This window comes from Natator depressus, chromosome 24 (assembly GCF_965152275.1).
Source record: "Natator depressus isolate rNatDep1 chromosome 24, rNatDep2.hap1, whole genome shotgun sequence".
NCBI lineage: Eukaryota > Metazoa > Chordata > Testudines > Cheloniidae > Natator > Natator depressus.
This window is the reverse complement of record NC_134257.1, coordinates 17,896,918-17,915,879: the sequence shown is the minus strand read 5'-3', so window position 1 is coordinate 17,915,879 and position 18,962 is coordinate 17,896,918. Positions and strand designations below refer to the sequence as shown.

The window sequence follows — 18,962 nt, the reverse complement described above, 5'->3', positions numbered from 1 at the left end:
CGGAGCCGGAGCCGGAGCGCGCGAGGGGGAGCCGCCGGCGCGATGAGCGGGGGCGCCTGGCCGGGCTGGCTGCTTTGCAGGCTGGGGCTGGTCCTGCTCTGCCGAGGTACCGCAGTGCCCGGCCCGGAGGGGGGGAGTGTGTGTGCGGCCCCCTGCCGCCCCCTGCTGGAGGGGCTGCGCCCTGCGGGGGTGGGTGTGTCCCTGCCGCCCCCTGCTGGAGGGGTTGCGCCCTGCGGGGGTGGGTGTGTCCCTGCCGCCCCCTGCTGGAGGGGCTGCGCCCTGCAGGGGTGGGTGTTTGTGTCCCCCTGCCGCCCCCTGCTGGAGGGGCTGCGCCTGCGGGGGTGGGGGTGTGAGTGTCCCTGCCGCCCCCTGCTGGAGGGGCTGCGCCCTGCGGGGGTGGGTGTGTCCCTGCCGCCCCCTGCTGGAGGGGTTGCGCCCTGCGGGGGTGGGTGTGTCCCTGCCGCTCCCTGCTGGAGGGGCTGCGCCCTGCGGGGTGGGGGTGTGAGTGTCCCTGCCGCCCCCTGCTGGAGGGGCTGCGCCCTGCGGGGGTGGGTGTGTCCCTGCCGCTCCCTGCTGGAGGGGCTGCGCCCTGCGGGGTGGGGGTGTGAGTGTCCCTGCCGCTCCCTGCTGGAGGGGCTGCGCCCTGCGGGGTGGGGGTGTGAGTGTCCCTGCCGCTCCCTGCTGGAGGGGCTGCGCCCTGCGGGGTGGGGGTGTGTCCCCCTGCCGCCCCCTGCTGGAGGGGCTGCGCCTGCGGGGGTGGGGGTGTGAGTGTCCCTGCCGCCCCCTGCTGGAGGGGCTGCGCCCTGCGGGGTGGGGGTGTTTGTGTCCCTGCCGCCCCCTGCTGGAGGGGCTGCGCCCTGCGGGGTGGGGGTGTGCGTCCCCCTGCCGCCCCCTGCACCCTGCGCCCTGCAGGGTGTGTGTGTGTACACACCTTGGGGGTGTACCTCTGGGTGCACATTTTGCTCTGGGTGTGAAACACTAGGGCGCACAATCTGATCTCTGTGTGTGTGTGAAAGAGAGACACTGGGATGCACCATTTGGTGGGCGGGTGTGCGCCTCTGGGGTGCGCAATTTGCTCTCGGTGTGTCTCAGACAGGGGGATACACAATTTTCTCTCTTTGACTGCATGTATCCAAGGGGGATGCACAGTTTGATCTGGGTTTGCAAATGGGATACACAATTTGATATATGTGTGTGTGTGTGTGTGTGTGTGTGTGTGTGTCCCTGCTGCCTCCTGCTGGAGGGAATGAGCCCTGCTCTGTGCGTCTGTGTGTGAGCACCTCTGGAATGCAGAATTTTTTTGTTTTGCTGTGTGTATAGCTCTGGAGTAGCGTGTGTGTGTGTGTGTGTGTGTGTGTGTGTGTACCTTTGGGATGCACAATTTGATCTGTGTGTGTTTCATCAGAATACACAATTTGATGTGTGTGTATTTAACACTGAGACACACATTTGATCTGTGTGTGTTTTGCCACTGGGAAAATGATATTTTATCTCCACGTCCATTTATATCTCTGGTAGAGACAATTTGTGGGGGGGGCGGGGGGGCACGCTACTGGAATATTGATGAATTATCTACCACTATGCATACGTATTTCTGGAACAGGCAGTTTGGATCTATTACCGTATATCACTGGCCCACACAATGGGTGTGTGTACACGGCTGAATTAGAATTGTGGAGTGTTTGTGTTTCTCTGAATTCATCGAATTTTCTCCTCTATGTGTGTGGGTCTCTGGGATCCAGACCTCCCCCCCTGCCCCCCGCGGCGCTTTCTCTACCTCTTGGCATACAAACTAGTCCCTCTGCGAGTGTGTCCGTGTGGACGCACATGCACTGCAGGGGGGAGTGTGTGGCTCTGCTGTGGGGGGACGGGGGAGGCAGCCCGCGGGCTGTGGAAGGGGTGGATCGGGTGATGGATAGAAGGAGAGGACGACTCAGGAAGAGAGAGACGCAGGGACCCTGGTGTATGGCCCTGGAAGAACAGGAAGGAGGGGGAGAAGTGTTAGACAGAGGTGCGGGGGGGGGTGGATGCATAGATGGGGTGCGGGGGCATAGAAAGGTGGTTGGATGCATAGAGAGATGGGGGGTTGGGGGAATGCGTGGATGGGTAGATAGAGGGCTGTGGGGGATGGATGGGTAGAGAGGTGCGTACGGGGACAGGTAGATGGGGGGGATGGATGGGGGCTGTGGAGGTGGATGGATGGGTAGAGAGGTGCGTACAGGGATAGGTAGATGGTGGGGGGGATAGATGGGGACTGTGGGGGGTGGATGGGTGGGTCGAGAGGTGCATACGGGGACAGATGGATGCGGGGGGGATGGATGGGGGTGGTGGGGGGTGGATGGGTGGGTCGAGAGGTGCATACAGGGACAGATGGATGGAGGGGGGGATGGATGGGGGCTGTCGGGGGATGGATGGATGGATGGATGGGTAGAGAGGTGCATTGGGGGCAGGTAGATGCAGAGGGGGCATGGATAGGGGGCTGTGGGGGGGTGGATGGATGGGTCGAGAGGTGTGTTCAGGGACAGGTAGATGAGGGGGGGATGGATAGGTGGCTGTGGGGGCATGGATAGGTCGAGAGGTGCGTACAGGGACAGGTAGATGTGGGGGGGGATGGATAGGGGACTGTGGGGGGATGGATGGGTAGAGAGGTGCGTACGGGGACAGGTGGATGGAGGGAGTAGATGGATAGGGGGCTGTGGGAGGATGGATGGGTAGAGAGGTGCGTTGGAGGCAGATAGATGCAGGGGGGGCTGGATAGGGGGCTGTGGGGGGATGGATGGATAGGTCGCGAGGTGCGTCCGGGGACAGGTAGATGCGGGGGGGAATAGGTAGGGGGCTGTGGGGGTGGATAGATGGGTCGAGAGGTGCGTACGAGGACAGGTGGATGGAGGGGGGGATGGATGGGGGCTGTGGGGGTGGATGGATAGGTCGAGAGGTGCGTACAGGGATAGGTAGATGGAGGGGGGGATGGATAGGGGGCTGTGGGCGGTGGATGGATGGGTCGTGAGGTGCGTACGAGGACAGGTGGATGGAGGGGGGGATGGATGGGGGCTGTGGGGGTGGATGGATAGGTCGAGAGGTGCGTACAGGGATAGGTAGATGGAGGGGGGGATGGATAGGGGGCTGTGGGCGGTGGATGGATGGGTCGTGAGGTGCGTACGAGGACAGGTGGATGGAGGGGGGGATGGATGGGGGCTGTGGGGGGATGGATTGATGGGTAGAGAGGTGCGTCCGGGGACAGGTGGATGGAGGGGGGGATGGATGGGGGCTGTGGGGGATAGATTGGTCGAGAGGTGCGTACAGGGATAGGTAGATGGAGGGGGGATGGATAGGGGGCTGTCGGGGGATGGATTGATGGGTAGAGAGGTGCCTCCGGGGACAGGTAGATGCGGGCGGGGAATGGATGGGGGCTGTGGGGGATGGATGGGTCGAGAGGTGCGTTGGGGGTAGATAGATGCAGGGGGGGATGGATGGGGGCTGTGGGGGGATGGATTGATGGGTAGAGAGGTGCGTACGAGGACAGGTGGATGGAGGGAGTAGATGGATAGGGGGCTGTGGGGGGATGGATGGGTAGAGAGGTGCGTTGGGGGCAGATAGATGCAGGGGGGGATGGATGGGGGCTGTGGGGGGATGGATTGATGGGTAGAGAGGTGCCTCCGGGGACAGGTAGATGCGGGCGGGGAATGGATGGGGGCTGTGGGGGATGGATGGGTCGAGAGGTGCGTACAGGGATAGGTAGATGGAGGGGGGATGGATAGGGGGCTGTCGGGGGATGGATGGATGGGTAGAGAGGTGCATTCGGGGCAGGTAGATGCAGGGGGGATGGATGGGGGCTGTGGGGGGATGGATGGGTAGAGAGGTGCGTACGAGGACAGGTGGATGGAGGGAGTAGATGGATAGGGGGCTGTGGGGGGATGGATGGGTAGAGAGGTGCGTTGGGGGCAGATAGATGCAGGGGGGGGATGGATGGGGGCTGTGGGGGGATGGATTGATGGGTAGAGAGGTGCGTCCGGGGACAGGTAGATGCGGGGGGGGGGATGGATGGGGGCTGTGGGGGATGGATGGGTCGAGAGGTGCATACAGGGATAGGTAGATGGAGGGGGGATGGATGGGGGCTGTTGGGGGATGGATGGATGCGTAGAGAGGTGCATTCGGGGCAGGTAGATGCAGAGGGGGGATGGATAGGGGGCTGTGGGGGGATGGATGGGTCGAGAGGTGCGTACGAGGACAGGAGGATGGAGGGGGGGATGGATAGGGGGCTGTGGGGGGTGGATGGTGTCATGGCATCCCCGGGCGATGCTCTGGAACTGCTCCCCATGAAGCCAGGCAGGACTCTGGGGAAGTCTCCTCTCTGTGAGCAGCCTGTCTGCAGGACACACAGCTCACCCGGCTCCACCTTCCTGGGTCTGACCTCGGAGCATTCAGCATCCTCTGCCCCTCCATGCGCTTCCCACAGCAAGTCTGCCCATGCGGGGTCCTGGGGGGGCCAGAGGGTCCTGCCCCCAACTCCGCAGTCAGACGGGACACTCAGCCAGCCAGGAAAACAGAAGGTTTATTAGACGACAGGGACATGGTCTAACACAGAGCTTGTAGGTGCAGGGAACATGACCCCTCAGCTGGGTCCATTTTGGGGGGCAGGGAGCCAGACAACCACATCTGCCCTTCACTCCATGTCCCAGCCAGCCCCAAACTGAAACTCCCTCCAGCCCCCTCCCCTTCTCTGGGCTTTGTCCCTTTCCCGGGCCAGGAGGTCACCGGATTCCTTTGTTTTCCAACCCTTTAGCTCTCACCTCGCAGGGGGGAAGGGCCCAGGTCATCAGTGGCCAGGAGACAGGGTGTCGGCCATTCTCTGCGTCCAGACCCCTGCCCACACCTGCCCTCTAGGGCTCTGCAGTGATCAAACCCCCTTATCCCACCCCCTAGATACTTAAGAACTGCCTAGGGGAAACTGAGGCACCCCACACTATTCAGAGGAAACATTAAGAACAGTCCCGCTTCGTCACATCTCTCCCCCCTTCGAGATCGAACCAAGCGGGGTCACTTTAGCCGGTGACCTGGGGAAGTTCGAAGCCACCAATGTTGCCATGGATGCCCCAGCATCTCTCCCATTCCTTGGTAGGAGTTACACCAGGCCCTTCCAGTTTCACGCCCTCCCTTAGGTCAGGGGTGGTCGATAGCACTCGCAGGCCGCACATGGGAAGGTTTATGCGGCCCGTGCCCTTTGGCCACCCCAAAACCCCAGGGGGTCAAACTGGGATTGGGTCTTCTCCCCAACAAGCTGGCCAAACACAGCCACTTGGTTATAGGACTGTTTAAGTTTCTTAACAGCTTTCCCTCCATCTGAGACCTTCTCAAAGCTCTCCACACTGGATCTTTCAACAGGAAAGTCAGTGGATCCATTCACAACAGAAAATTTCTGGCTGTTAGGAACTGAAACTTTCTTGATTAAATCACTTTCACACCCTTCAGTTGCAGTAAACTGCTTGCAAAGACTCCATGAGGATTCCTTTCCCTAGGGCTTTTCTAGGCAACAATTCACCCCTCACAGAAATTCTGCTCTTACCCTCTTCACCGAGGGCTTGCTCTAGAGGAACACTTTCCTGAGCAACGACAGACTCTTTCTGGGTCTCCCTTACATCCAGAATTACCTCTGGCCCGTCCGGTGGATTCCTACACAATCCCCTTTCAGGGAAACTTACAGACTTCCTAGAGAAAAGGTCAGAAGTATTCTCCTTCCCTTTGCCACCCACAAGTTCAGGAATCTTTTCCTTCTTGCTACAGGTTTCCACACCCTCAGTAGGTAACATAATCAAATCACCTTCACGCTCTCCTTGTGCCCTGGCTAGGATCTCACCCTGATTAGACAGAGTTGCGACACCCTTTCCAACAACACACTAGCAGCAGGCAAAATACAAGCACCAGAATTGTCTGCTCTCTGGGATTTTACATAGACACTAACTGGATGCCACCTAGTTACAGGGCCATTCTCCCGAGCAGACACAAACTTAGGACCGTACCCTTCCTGGGCTTTAGCTGAATCCAGAACGAACTCTGAGACAACTGCACGACCCTCAACCATCACAGGCTGAAAGGCCCCTTCTGTCTGCTCCACAGACAAAGAAGAGCCGGACATACTTTCTCCTTTCCCAGACACCCAGCTTGGGATCTCATTCCCCTTGTGCCAGCACACAAGGCTGGTCACAGACAACTGCTTGGAGATCAGGGTAGCTCCCTCCACAGGCAAGTCAACACCCCTGACAGACACAGGCACGTTTCCTTCACTGTCCCAGTTCTCCACCCAGCTAACAGGTAAGGTCCAGGGACACTCATCTGCCACTCTCCTCGCCTTCCCACCCTGCTGACTAGACACAGCCATCAGCTCACAGGGCTGCCTAGGCTCATCCAGACTTTCCTTACCAAGCACCTTGCCACTCCCAACAGATCCCCTGCCCTGCCTGTGTCTCCCCCCAGTCAGCTGGGGTCTCAGCTCCCCCTGTGCTCAGCGCTGCCCTTGCTGTCCCAGTGGGAATAGGCAGCGAGATCGCTGCTTTCCTCACTGCGTCTGAGCCAGCGTGAGCCCCCTCTCCGGTGTACAAGGGGGGCAGGGAGCCCCAGGGGTCTGGTTACAGGCAGGCAGGTAGCCTGAGCCTATCAGCTCCTTCCCGCTGCCAGCCAGGTCATCTGCATTTTCACTGACCATTTCCCTCTCCACCGATTGGTTCCCTAGATTCAAATTCAAACCCTCGGCCGTTACAGGAGCTGGGCCTGGATCCTGCCCCAAAGAGACACAGTCACCCCACAACAGGGTCTCGCAGTTGGTGTCCTGGAGAACCCCAACGGCCAGCCAGCGCCACCCCTCCTGGGTCTGCACAGGGATCTGGGCCATAGGCAGGGCGAGGGGCTTCATCCCTGGGACCCTCACCCAGCGCACCCAGCCCCTCAGCATCTGAGGCTGCATCACCCAGGGCCTCACAACAGTTTTCTCTGTCCCAGCATCTCGCCACCCCAGGAATGTCTCCCCATTGACCATCATCTTCCGCTCTCACTGGAGGTCTGAGGGGCCCAACCCCAGGAAACTCCGCACAGACATATAGGTTGGGGTCAGGAGTGGGAGCCTGTCCACCTCCCCACCCATCTGGCTGACGGAGTCTATGGCCTTGGGACCCAGCAAGGGAGCTAGACACCGGGGCTTTTCCGCAGGGTCCTCCTGGTTCAAATCTCCAGCCTGCTCAAAGGCAGTGAGGTGGCATCCACACCCCCCCTCCTTAACCAGGGGCAGCAATTTAGTCTCGAGGTTCCCTGTGGAACTGGCCCCCCGGGGTCTATCCCCACTCACCCCCGGGAGGTCCCCTAGGCCTCTCCGCTCCACCATCGCCAGTTCATGCTGCTGCTGCAGCTCTTTCTCGGCCTCTCGCTGTCTCTCACAGTCCTCTTGCTCTCTCGGACTCAGCTCCAATCCCATCCATCTCTGATCCCCGGATGGGGATAATGAAGACCCCCGTCTGGTTGGGGAGAGGAGTCTTGGGGATGCCTGGCTCCCACTCCAGCTGCTCCCAGATCCTGCTATAGCCCCATTTGGGGTCAGGAATCTGTCCCTTAGAGCCGTCATCCTCCTCCAGCTGCACAATGAACTGTGCTTTGGTGAACTTTCCAATGCACAGCCCTCTCTTTCTGCACAGGGTTACAATGTGCTTCTTAAGGAGATGGTGACAGGCCATCACTCCGCTCTTCCCAAGTTGTTGTGGACTCACAGGCCTGTGTGCTCTCAGCTCCCCATGGTTTCCAGGGAGAACCCCTAGTGTGCCAGCCCTTCTCGAGGTCACCGCCTCTTTGCCAGGGTCGAGCTGCAGACTCCTCCGCCCTGGGACTGCTCGCTGCAATCCCCCGGGGGACCCTGTTACTGCAAAAGTCCTTCTCTCTCCCAGGGCCAAGCCGCAGGCTCCTCCGCCCCTGAGACTGCTCACCGCAGTCCACAGGGAGACCCCCTTACTGCACAGTCCTTCTCGCTGGTCACACTCCCAGGGGTTAACCGCCCCCCAGAACCGCCCCTCTCTGAGCCTTCAGCACGCCTGGTCCTCGTCAGTCCCCCTTTGTGTTACTGCTCCCCAGTTACTTACTGCAGGAAGTGCCATCCACAGGGTGCAGTACATCCCACCAGTGCCACCAGTTGTCACGGAGTGTGGGGGAGTCCGGGCCCTGCACCCCTCTTCCTGGGATTCACTGAGACTCTCAGCCAGCCAGTAAAACAGAAGGTTTATTGGACAACAGGAACACAGTCCAAAACAGAGCTTGTGGGGACACCCAGGACCCCTCAGTCAAGTCCTTCTGAGGGAGCAGGGAGCTTAGACCCCAGCCCGGGGGTTCCCTGTGTTCCTCCACCCAGCCCCAAACTGAAACTAAACCCCCCCAGCAGGTTCCCTGTTGCAGCCTCCGTCCACATTCCTGGGCAGAGGTGTCACCTCCCCCTCCCCCTCCTGGCTCAGGTGACAGGCTCTCAGGTCTCCCATCCCCAGGGCACATTCCCAGGTCAACACTCCCCCCTCCCTGCTGCGTCCCATCCTCACAGATGGGTTGAGAGGTGTGTACGGGGACAGGTGGATGGAGGGGGGATGGATAGGGGGCTGTGGGGGGTGGATGGGTGGGTCGAGAGGTGCGTGAGGGGGCAGGTGGATGGAGGGGGGTGGGCGGATGCTGGCGCCGACCCACCCGGTTGCTCTCTTGGCGACCCCAGAGTTAATTTCCTCTGCTCCTGTGTGTGTCCTGCTACCTGGGGACTCTGCTGCAGCCGTGGGGAGCCTGAGCCAGCCCCTGGGGGTCGGGGCGCAGCGGGGACTCTGCTGTCCAGGTTTGCAGGGTCCCTGCTATCGAGCGGGGTCCCTGCGACGTGGCTCTGAGCCCGGCCCCCCCGCGCCACCGCAGCCCCTCGCTGGGCTGTTGAAAGCGGTGTGGGGTCCAGGCCGATCGTGGCGTTGAAATCCGCCATCCAGAAGAGGAGGGTCGGGGGGCCACGGGGCCGCCGTCATGCAGGGGGTGTTAACGACAAGCCCGTGGTGGGATTGGAAGTGCTGGGATCTGTGGGACTGGCGATGGGATTTGTGGGGCACCTGTCGCTGGTGTGGGTGGGTTGATATTACGGGTGTTGGAAGGATGGGGTTGGTATTGGTCAGTTGGTGGGATGAGAGTCGGGGGATCAGTTGGCAGGATGGGGATCAGGATGGTCAGTTGGCAGGATCGTGGTCGGGGGGATCAGTTGGAGGGATGGGGGTCGGGGGGGTCAGTCGGCGGGATGGGGGTCAGTCGGCAGGATGAGGGTCGGGGGGGTCGGTCGGCAGGATGGGGGTCAGTCGGCAGGATGAGGGTCGGGGGGGTCGGTTGGCAGGATGGGGGTCAGTCGGCAGGATGAGGGTCGGGGGGGTCGGGTTGGTTGGTGGGATGGGGGTCAGTTAGCAGGATGGGGTCGGGGGGTCGGTTGGCAGGATGGGGGTCTGGGGGGTCGGTCGGCAGGAGGGGGTCGGTCGGCAGGATGGGGGTCAGAGGCTCAGTTGGGGGGGTTGGTGGAGCTGGTTCTGTTGAGATTGGTGATTGAAGTTTTTGCAGAGGTGGCGTTATGGGGTTGGTGGGATGGCAGTATTGGGTCGGGGCTGAGGTTACTGGGGTCAGAGTGCGGGCACGATTGGGGTCGGTGGGGTCCAATGGTGTGATTACGTTGGTGGGATTGGCTGGCATTATCGGGGTCAGTGAGATGAGCTGATTGGATCGGTGGCGTTGGCGTTCTATGGTTGGGGAAATGGCGCGATTGGGGTCGGTGGGTCGAGCTGATGGGGGTCGGCGGGCCCCGTCGGCGCGATTGGGGTCGGTGGGTCGAGCTGATGGGGGTCAGTGGGCCCCGTCGGCGCGATTGGGGTCGGTGGGTCGAGCTGATGGGGGTCGGGGGGCCCCGTCGGCGCGATTGGGGTCGGTGGGTCGAGCTGATGGGGGTCTGCGGGCCCCGTCGGCGCGATTGGGGTCGGTGGGTCGAGCTGATGGGGGTCGGCGGGCCCCGTCGGTGCGATTGGGGTCGGTGGGTCGAGCTGATGGGGGTCGGCGGGCCCCGTCGGCGCGATTGGGGTCGGTGGGTCGAGCTGATGGGGGTCGGTGGGCCCCGTCGGCGCGATTGGGGTCGGTGGGTCGAGCTGATGGGGGTCGGCGGGCCCCGTCGGCGCGATTGGGGTCGGTGGGTTGAGCTGATGGGGGTCGGGGAGCCCCGTCGGCGCGATTGGGGTCGGTGGGTCGAGCTGATGGGGGTCGGGGGGCCCTGTCGGCGCGATTGGGGTCGGTGGGCTGAGCTGATGGGGGTCGGTGGGCCCCGTCGGCGCGATTGGGGCTGGCAGCTTTGCCGTGACTGGGGTTGACGTAACTGGGTCGGGGGTTCTGATGCCAAGGAAGGGTGGGCCAGAGCTTTGGCTTCCGGCGTGAAATACAGGCTCCCGCGGTGAGATCTCGCTCCACCACGGATTGCTGGGTGACTTGGGCCAGTCGCTTCGTCCCTCTGTGCCTCGATTTCCCAGCTGTCAAACTGGGATATTTCTGCTTCCCGAGGCGCCGGGGGTCCTGGAGGGGAGACGGGCGCACTGGGGTAAAACCCACCCGCTGAAATGCCCTGGAGCGACGCCCTCGGGACCAGTTTGCTCACGGGGGCTTTGGGGGTTGGTGTTCTCGGTATGGGTCTGGTTGATACGGTTACAATTAATAATGAAACTCGGGGCTCAGAGGGGACGGGGAATGCTCAGTGTCTGCCCTGGCCTCTGAATAATGAAATCAAACGTGCGGCGTCTCCGGGGGGCCGTCGCGCCAGCCAGGGGGACTCCGGGTGGTGCAATGACTCCGGACATCATGGCGGTCTCAGAGCTGACCCGACCCTGCGACTCTGAGTCGTGGGGCAGCGCCAGGCAGGCTCAGGGCGGGCGCCCCTTTGCCCGTCGAGGGAGAGTTTCAGCGCACCTTGTGCCGGGGTGGCTTTGCTCGTCCTGCCGCTCGGGAAAGCAGGGAGCCGCGGCCAGATCCCGGCATTTTGCGCCACATCCCGCCCCTTTCTGCCCAGGACCCGGCGCTGACGGTGCCTCTGGGATCCTTTAAACCAGCCTCTGAGGACTTGGTCAGTTCTTGATCTTTCTGACTGAAGTTTGTGTTACCATCGCACCACCAGTGACTGTTGTTGTCCAGGACACCTCTGCGCCAGGCGCTGTACAGACCCAGAACAAACCCCCCCCCCCCCCCCCAGTGTCTGTCCCAGGCGGCGTGTACCACAAGAGAGAACAGGCGGATTCAGAAATGTTGCCATCGATGCGATCGGTGGAATGGGGTGGACGACAGTCGGTGCGATGTTGTTCCCCTTCCTCCCTCCCCCCGGCACAGCGACGTCGGGTCTGACAGCCGTGTGGCCTCGCCAGGTGTTTGCACGTTTGTGTGAGTCTGTGTGCGGTTGAAGGTGTGTGGTGTTCGTGGATCTCTGAGCTCAGGAGAAGGTGTGCGGTTTTCTGTCTGTGCTTGTGTGAGTCACAGCGCTTGTGAGAAGGGGTGTGGTTGTGTTATGTGATTGTGTGTGTGACTGTGTGGTTGTGTAAGTCTGTGTGTAGGTGAGACTGTGTGTGGTTGTGGGTATGCGGTTGTGTGTGACTGAGAGTGTGTGTTTGGAGGACTCTTTTATCAGGTGCATGCGTCTCTGAGACAGTGCACGTTTGTATGAGCGCGTGCATCTGTGTGGAGTTGTCATATGTGTTTGTGTGAGTGTGTTGGTGTGGTTGTGTTGTTGTGATTGAGCGTTCGTGTGCATGAGTGTGTTTGTGGATAGGTTGTGTGTGTGTGTGTGCGCGCCCATTTGTGTGGGTTTGTGTGTGTGTGTGTGTGTGTGTGTGTGTGTGTGTGTGTGTCTGCCTGTTCTTCTTGTGTGTTAGTGTTAGAGGGACATGCTAACAGGTACTAAGTGCAGGTGTAGAGGAGAAATCAGGGTAAATTTCAATGCACATCTAACTATCCACCCCCGTCCACCCCCTGCATCCATCCATCTATCTAGGTATGTATCCACCCTCCTATACCCCCCATCTGTCTATCCATCCCCCTATACCCCCCCATCTGTCTATCCCCATATACCCCCCATCTATCCATCCCCCTATACCCCCCATCTGTCTATCCATCCCCCTATACCCCCCCATCTGTCTATCCCCATATACCCCCCATCTATCCATCCCCCTATACCCCCCCATCTATCTATCCATCCCCCTATACCCCCCATCTGTCTATCCATCCCCCTATACCCCCCATCTGTCTATCCATCCCCATATACCCCCCATCTATCTATCCATCCCCATATACCCCCATCTATCTATCCATCCCCATATACCCCCTTATCTGTCTATCCATCCCCATATACCCCCATCTATCTATCCCCATATACCCCCCATCTATCTATCCATCCCCATATACCCCCCCATCTATCTATTCATCCCCATATACCCCCTCTGTCTAGATCTGTCTGTCTATCTATCCCCATACACCCCATCTATCTATCTATCTATCTATCCATCCCCCAGACCCCCCCCTCCCCAACCCCACCCTCACCTCTTCAGTCTCGTAGCTGACCCTCAGAGGCCCCTCCTGCCGCCCCGATGGGGTTTGGCCCCTTCCCTGGCTGCGCCCAGCAGGTTGGGGCTCTGGCCACAGCGGGGAAGAGGCAGCAGACCTGAGGGGATGGGGAGCCCAGGGCCCTTCAAGTACCCACTGACCCTCGGGGTTGACGCCGGGGGGGGCGCATTATGGTGGAGCCACAAACCAGTCCATCAGCTTCCCTTCTGTGGAGTCCCATGGCCCAGTGGGCCGGTCCACGGGCCTTGTCCCCGGTGGGCAGAGACATAATCTGGGGGGTAAGGAGAGAGAAGCAGAGCGGGTGGGTGGGTGGGTGGAGGGTGGGGGAAGAGGTGATGGATGAAGAGCGAAGACAGAGGGAGAGTGGCTAGACAGGCCAGGGAGGATGGCTGGCTACAGACAATGGCGAGCGATCCGGAAGGGAGGACCAGAGAAAGAAAGGGTGGACAGCTAGATAAAAAGCGAGGGTGGATTAATAGCTAGATCTCTCTTGGGGGGACACAGCTGGGGGATCCCACCTGCCCCGCTGGATGGCCGTGGGGAGGGGGAGGGGCCAGGCATCTGGGGGCAGGACAGATACCCTGGTTATGGTCAGGTCACTTGGCAGGGCTGCATTTTCCACTGTGTGCAGCCGATGAAGTGAGCTGTAGCCCACGATAGATTGGTTAGTCTCTAGGTGCCACAAGTCCCCCTGTTCCTATTGTTATTGTGGTTTCTCTCAGAACCCGTGGGGCTGTGCGCTGGAGGGTCGCCCTCTTCTCCGCTGCCGGGATCCCTCCCCAATCCTCCCCATTCCCACCAGTCCCCAAAATGAGCCTCAATTGGGTGGGCTGGGGGTGGCAGGGGGGTTCTGTCCCCAGCTCCGGAAGGGGAGTGGGGTATAGTGGTTAGAGTGGGGGAGGGGCTGGGAGCCAGGACTCCTGGGTTCTCTCCCCAGCTCTGGGAGGGAAGTGGGCTGTAGTGGTTAGATGGGGGGCTGGGAGTCAGGACTCCTGGGTTCTAACTCTGGGAGGGGAGTGGGGCCTGGTGGGGTAGACGGGGGGAGGGCTGGGAGCCAGGGGTCCTGGGTTCTCTCCCCAGCAGCAGGGACACACGCTGTTCATAGTCCCTGGGATTGCAGCTCCAGGCAGGCGCTTTCCCGCAGGGCCATGAGGTCCCCTTTGCTGCCCCCTGTAGTGATGGGACCCCCCCCACAGAAATGGGGAGGGGGGAGGGGGAAGTGAAATGAGAAATAAGCACCAAGGGACTTCTGCCACCTGGGGCTTCGGGGTTCTCAGGCCAGCTGCCTCTGGAAGGGCCGGGTGGGGGTGGGGAGGCTGAGATCTCGGCATCGAAACAAAGGAACTGAGGACAATGGTCCAGAGAGATAAAGGAGACACAGAGAGAGAGAGAGAGAGATTAACTACTGCATCATCCATCCATCCATTCCCTTACACAGCTGTCTATCTATCAGCTCCACTCACTCCCTCTATCTATCTATCCGCATACACACCCCCATCCCCATACACCCCTTCTATCTATCTATCTATCTACCTATCTATCTATCTGTCTATCCATCCATACACCCCCTGTATCTATCCCCTCATACACCCCCCTCTATCTATCTCCCCATACACCCCCTCGATCTATCTATCTATCTATCCATCCATACACCCCCTCTATCTATCTATCTATCCCCCCATATACCCCATCTATCTGTCCTATCTATCTATCTATCTATCTATCCCCCATACACCCCATCTATCTATCTATCTATCTATCCCCCCATATATCCCCTCTATCTATCTATCTATCTGTCTATCCATCCGTACACCCCCTGTATCTATCTATCCCCCCATACACCCCCTGTATCTATCTATCCCCTCATACACCCCCCTCTATCTATCTATCTATCTATCTATCTATCCCCCCATATACCCCCTCTATCTATCTATCTATCTCTCTATCCCCCCATATCCCCCCCTCTATCTATCTATCTATCTATCTATCTATCTATCCCCCCATATACCCCCTCTATCTATCTATCTATCTATCTATCTATCTATCTATCTATCCCCCCCATATACCCCCTCTATCTATCTATCCCCCCCATATACCCCCTCTATCTATCTATCTATCCCCCCATATACCCCCTCTATCTATCTATCTACCTGTCTATCCATCCGTACACCCCCTCTATCTATCTATCCCCCCCATACACCCCCTCGATCTATCTATCTATCTATCTATCTATCTATCCATAAACCCCCTCTATCTATCATCTATCCCCCCATACACCCCCCGCTATCTCTCTATCTATCCCCTCCACCCCGTCTATCTATCCTGTACAGTAGTGAACTGTCTGTTTCATGTCTTCATCACACCTCAATACAGGTGAGTTGTTTCAAGACGTGACTCCCCCTGGAGTCTGTGAATTTCGGCGCAGCTGAGCTCACGAAATTTGTCCGTTGCCATCTCCCGTGGTCGGGGAGGAAAGGGAGAAGATGTGATTTTTTTCTCCCCCGGGGCGAGGAACCCAACAGGCAAATAAAGACCCCACATGTATGACGGTTTAAAGCCTTGTGGCTTGATGGCAGTTGTGATTTCGAGGGCCGGCGTTATGATTTGGGTGCAGTCTCTGGCCTCGGGGGGATCGTTAGGATTTCGGTGCCATCTCCGGATTTTGACAGGAAATTTGCTATTTTGGGGGGGCGGCTCCTGCTCTCCGTGCCGCTGGTACGGTTTGGGGGAGCTGGGGGACTCTGAGGCGAGCCCGTGGGTTTGACAGTAAGCCTGTGACTTTTGCAGGGCAGTGGCTGGGTTTGAAGGTGGTCTGGTGATTTGGGGGTACAGTCCCGCGGCTGTGAGGGCTTGGTCATGATTTATGGCAGGAGTCTCCTGATTCTCAAGGCTGTGTCCCGACATGGGGGGCAGGCCCGCAGTGGGGAAGGCGGTGTTGTGGGTTTTATGGTGATCTCCCAGTCGGGGGGGGGGGGCGGTCACCAGGGCCAAGACACACAGGCTGAGACACCGACATGACACCCCGTCTGAGCAAGCGATTCAGAAAGAGCTTATTGATTTTGAAAAGGCCACTGGGACGGGAAGCAGCCCTGCCAGCTCCCATCAGCGTCCTCCGGCTTCGGAGGCAGACAACAATTTCCTCCCCCCGCCCCCCCCCCGCCCGAGCCCGGTTCTTTGCACCCAATTCCAGAATTGTTTCCCCGCCCCCCTCCCCAGCCCCACCCAGCTGGGATCCCACCGCAGCACGCGAGGGACTGAAGAACCCGGAGCAATCCCTCGACTGGGGAAAAAGCCAGTGAGAGAGGAGGGATGGGAGGGGAAACTGAGGCTCCCAGTCTTGACCCCCTCGTTGTCCCCTTCCCCCCAAATGGGGAACACACAGCCAGGCAGGTGAGAAGCGTAGGGGTGGGGCGAGGGGATGGGAAGGATCTATCAGGTAGCTCGGGGGAGGGGATGGGGAGGGGTGGGTGAATACATACATGCCTTCTCTCTCCTGCCCCGTCCGTCTGTCCGCAGACACCCCCTCTCGCTAGCTATCGAAATCTGGCCCTGTCCCCGGCGCGGTCAGAGGGTGACTCCGGACTAACATCAGAACTCACCCCCTGAAAATGCCCAAAGGAGAAGTGGGAAACCTACTGGCCCACTCACTGCCTCAGTTTCCCTGGGGGGTGACAGTGGGGTAGTGTGTGGCCCTGAGCTGGTTTCAGGGAGGCAGGGGGACAACTGCCTCCCTCACGTCTAGGCTGAGCTGAGCACCCCATTTCTGTGCTGGACTGAGATGGGGGGAGGGGAGGGGTGGCATTTAAGTGGGGTTCCCCTGCCCTCAGGAAGTGAGTGAGTGTGTGTGTGTGTGTGTGTGTGTCCCTGCTGGAGGGGCTGGGCCCCAGGGTGTGTGTGTCCCTGCGGCAGGGGACGAGCCCTGCGGGGGGGGGGGAGGGGGGCGATCAGGGGCATGGGTGCAGTATGTAACACAGGGCAGCAGAGACACCCCCCTCCCCCCCACGCACACACACACACACAGTCAGAGCTGCCTAACGACACCCTGAGGATCATCATTACAAACACGGTCTCCATTTTTATTTGCTGCATTGTCTTACCAGCTCCAGGCCTTGGCTCAGATCATTGTACGGACCCCCCTCCCTGAGGCGGGAGAGAACCCAGGAGTCCTGGCTTCCAGCCCACCCCCTGCCCGCTCCTGCATTTAGACCTCGCTGCACCTCAGTGTACATCATGGCCAGGCTCCATAAATCACCTGAATTAGCCGAAGCCAGAGTGGGGTTGGGGGGGGGGGGTCTGTGGGTGTTATTAGTCAAGCAGCGAGAGCCGCTTTAATACCCCAGTAAGAGCTGGGCTTGCAGGGTCAGGAGTGAGGGGCAGAGCGGGGTGCAGGGGGCTGGGCTAGCAGGGGCTGTGGGTCGGGAGGGAGGGGGCTGGCAGGGCTGGGGGCTGGAGGGGGTGGGCAGGAGCCTGGCAGGGGTAGGGAGCTAGAGGGGCTGGGGGCTGGGGTTGGGGAGGGGGGGAGGTGGAGGGGGACAGGGGGCTGGCAGGCAGGGCTGGGGAGGGGGGAGTTGGTGGGGGGCAGGGAGCTGGCAGGCAGGGCTGGGGAGGGGGGAGCTGGATGGGGGGAAGGGGGCTGGCAGGCAGGGCTGGGGAGGGGGGAGGTGGAGGGGACAGGGGGCTGGCAGGCAGGGCTGGGGAGGGGGGAGTTGGAGGGGGCAGGGGGCTGGCAGGCAGGGCTGGGGAGGGGGAGTTGGAGGGGGCAGGGGGCTGGCGGGCAGGGCTGGGGAGGGGGGAGTTGGAGGGGGGCAGGGAGCTGGCAGGCAGGGCTGGGGAGGGGGGAGCTGGATGGGGGGAAGGGGGCTGGCAGGCAGGGCTGGGGAGGGGGAAGCTGGAGGGGGGCAGGGGGCTGGCAGGGCTGGGCTGGGGAGGGGGGAGTTGGAGGGGGCAGGGGCTGGCAGGCAGGGCTGGAGAGGGGAGCTGGAGGGGGGAAAGGGGCTGGCAGGCAGGGGCTGGGAGGGGAAGCTGGAGGGGGGCAGGGCAGGGCTGGGCTGGGGAGGGGGAGTTGGAGGGGGCAGGGGCTGGCAGGCAGGACTGGGGAGGGGGGAGTTGGAGGGGGGCAGGGGGCTGGCAGGCAGGGCTGGGGAGGGGGGAGTTGGAGGGGGCAGGGGGCTGGCAGGGCTGGGCCTGGGGGGGGCAGGGGTTAGGAAGCTTGGGGGGTGGGGGGGTGCGGGTCGGGAGGGAGGGGGCTGGCAGGGCTGGGGGGGGCTGCCGGGCTGCCGGCTGCGATGATCGATCGCTGTCTGTGCCCGTCTTCCCCTGTCACCTTGTCGCGGGCTCTGAATGCAAAGTGACAGACCCCCCCCCCCCGGCCTGTCCGGCCCCATCCCCCAGCCACTTCGTCAGGCAGCTCCCCCCCCCCACCGGTGCCCCTCAGTCCCGACCGGCAGCCCCCTTCTGCCCCAGCCCTGCCCCCCATCACACCCCCGGGCAGGGCGAGTCACTGGGGGGGGGGCCTCCTCTCCGGCTTCGGTTAGTTGCGTCCCTGCTGCAGCTCCGAGCCCGGCCCAGGGGTGTCCCACCCCCACCCCCCCGGACCCCCTCCTACCCGGGGCAATAGCTGGTTCACCCCATGGGCCCAGCCCCCCCCCGCCGCCGGAGTCACGTCCCTGCTGAGCCTGGGGAACATGTGGCCGAGGGCCCGTATCGCCCTGGGGGAGCCGGGAAGGGAAAAGAGCCTCTGACCCCCGGTTCCCCGACCCACAGCCCCCCATGATCCCAGCCCCCCCCAGCCCTGCCGGTGCCTCCCACTCCCGGCCCACAGCCCCCCGTGATCCTAGCCCTGGGTTCCCCCCCAGGCCTGCTGGTGCCCCCCACTCCCAACCCGCAGCCCCCCGTGATCCTAGCCCTGGGCTCCCCTGTCGTTGTTACATGGTGTGGGGAGGGGAGGGGGGGCCAGTGAAGAGGAGGGGGTTGAAATGAGACAAGCAGGAGGGGCTCTTGGCCTCTGACTCCGTGTCCCGGGGGGGCGGGAGAGGAGGTCCGTCACCGAAATCCCCCTGACGGACCCAGACAGGTGCTGGGCGATGGAACAAACAACCCGGGGCTGGGATCAGAACTCGGACGCCTGGGTTCTCTCCCCTGTTCTGGGAGGGGAGTGGGGTCTAGTGGTTAGAGGGCGGGGGGGCTGGGAGCCCAGACTCCTGGGGTATCTGTATGTTCCTGCTGTTTAGTGGGGAGGATCATTGGCTTTTAAAATCCCCCCAGTGCCAGCTCTGCCCCACTAAGACCAGAGCGGCCTGTGCGTCGGGGGCCAAGTCGTGTGAGCGCCCCCTGCTGGGCTC

At 61.1% G+C, this 18,962-nt stretch overlaps 1 protein-coding gene across 2 annotated transcripts in view; it reads left to right on the top strand.

The window, feature by feature from the left end:
- Positions 1–18,962, top strand: part of IGLON5 (IgLON family member 5) — a 36,174-nt gene continuing 17,212 nt past the window's right edge. Inside the window, exon 1 of one of the 2 annotated variants that reach the window (XM_074938242.1) lies at positions 1–106. In XM_074938242.1, coding sequence (XP_074794343.1) covers positions 43–106 — 64 coding nt within the window. In that variant the 5' untranslated portion in view covers positions 1–42. The remainder of the gene's footprint in view (positions 107–18,962) is intronic. The other variant, XM_074938243.1, reaches the window with a different exon arrangement.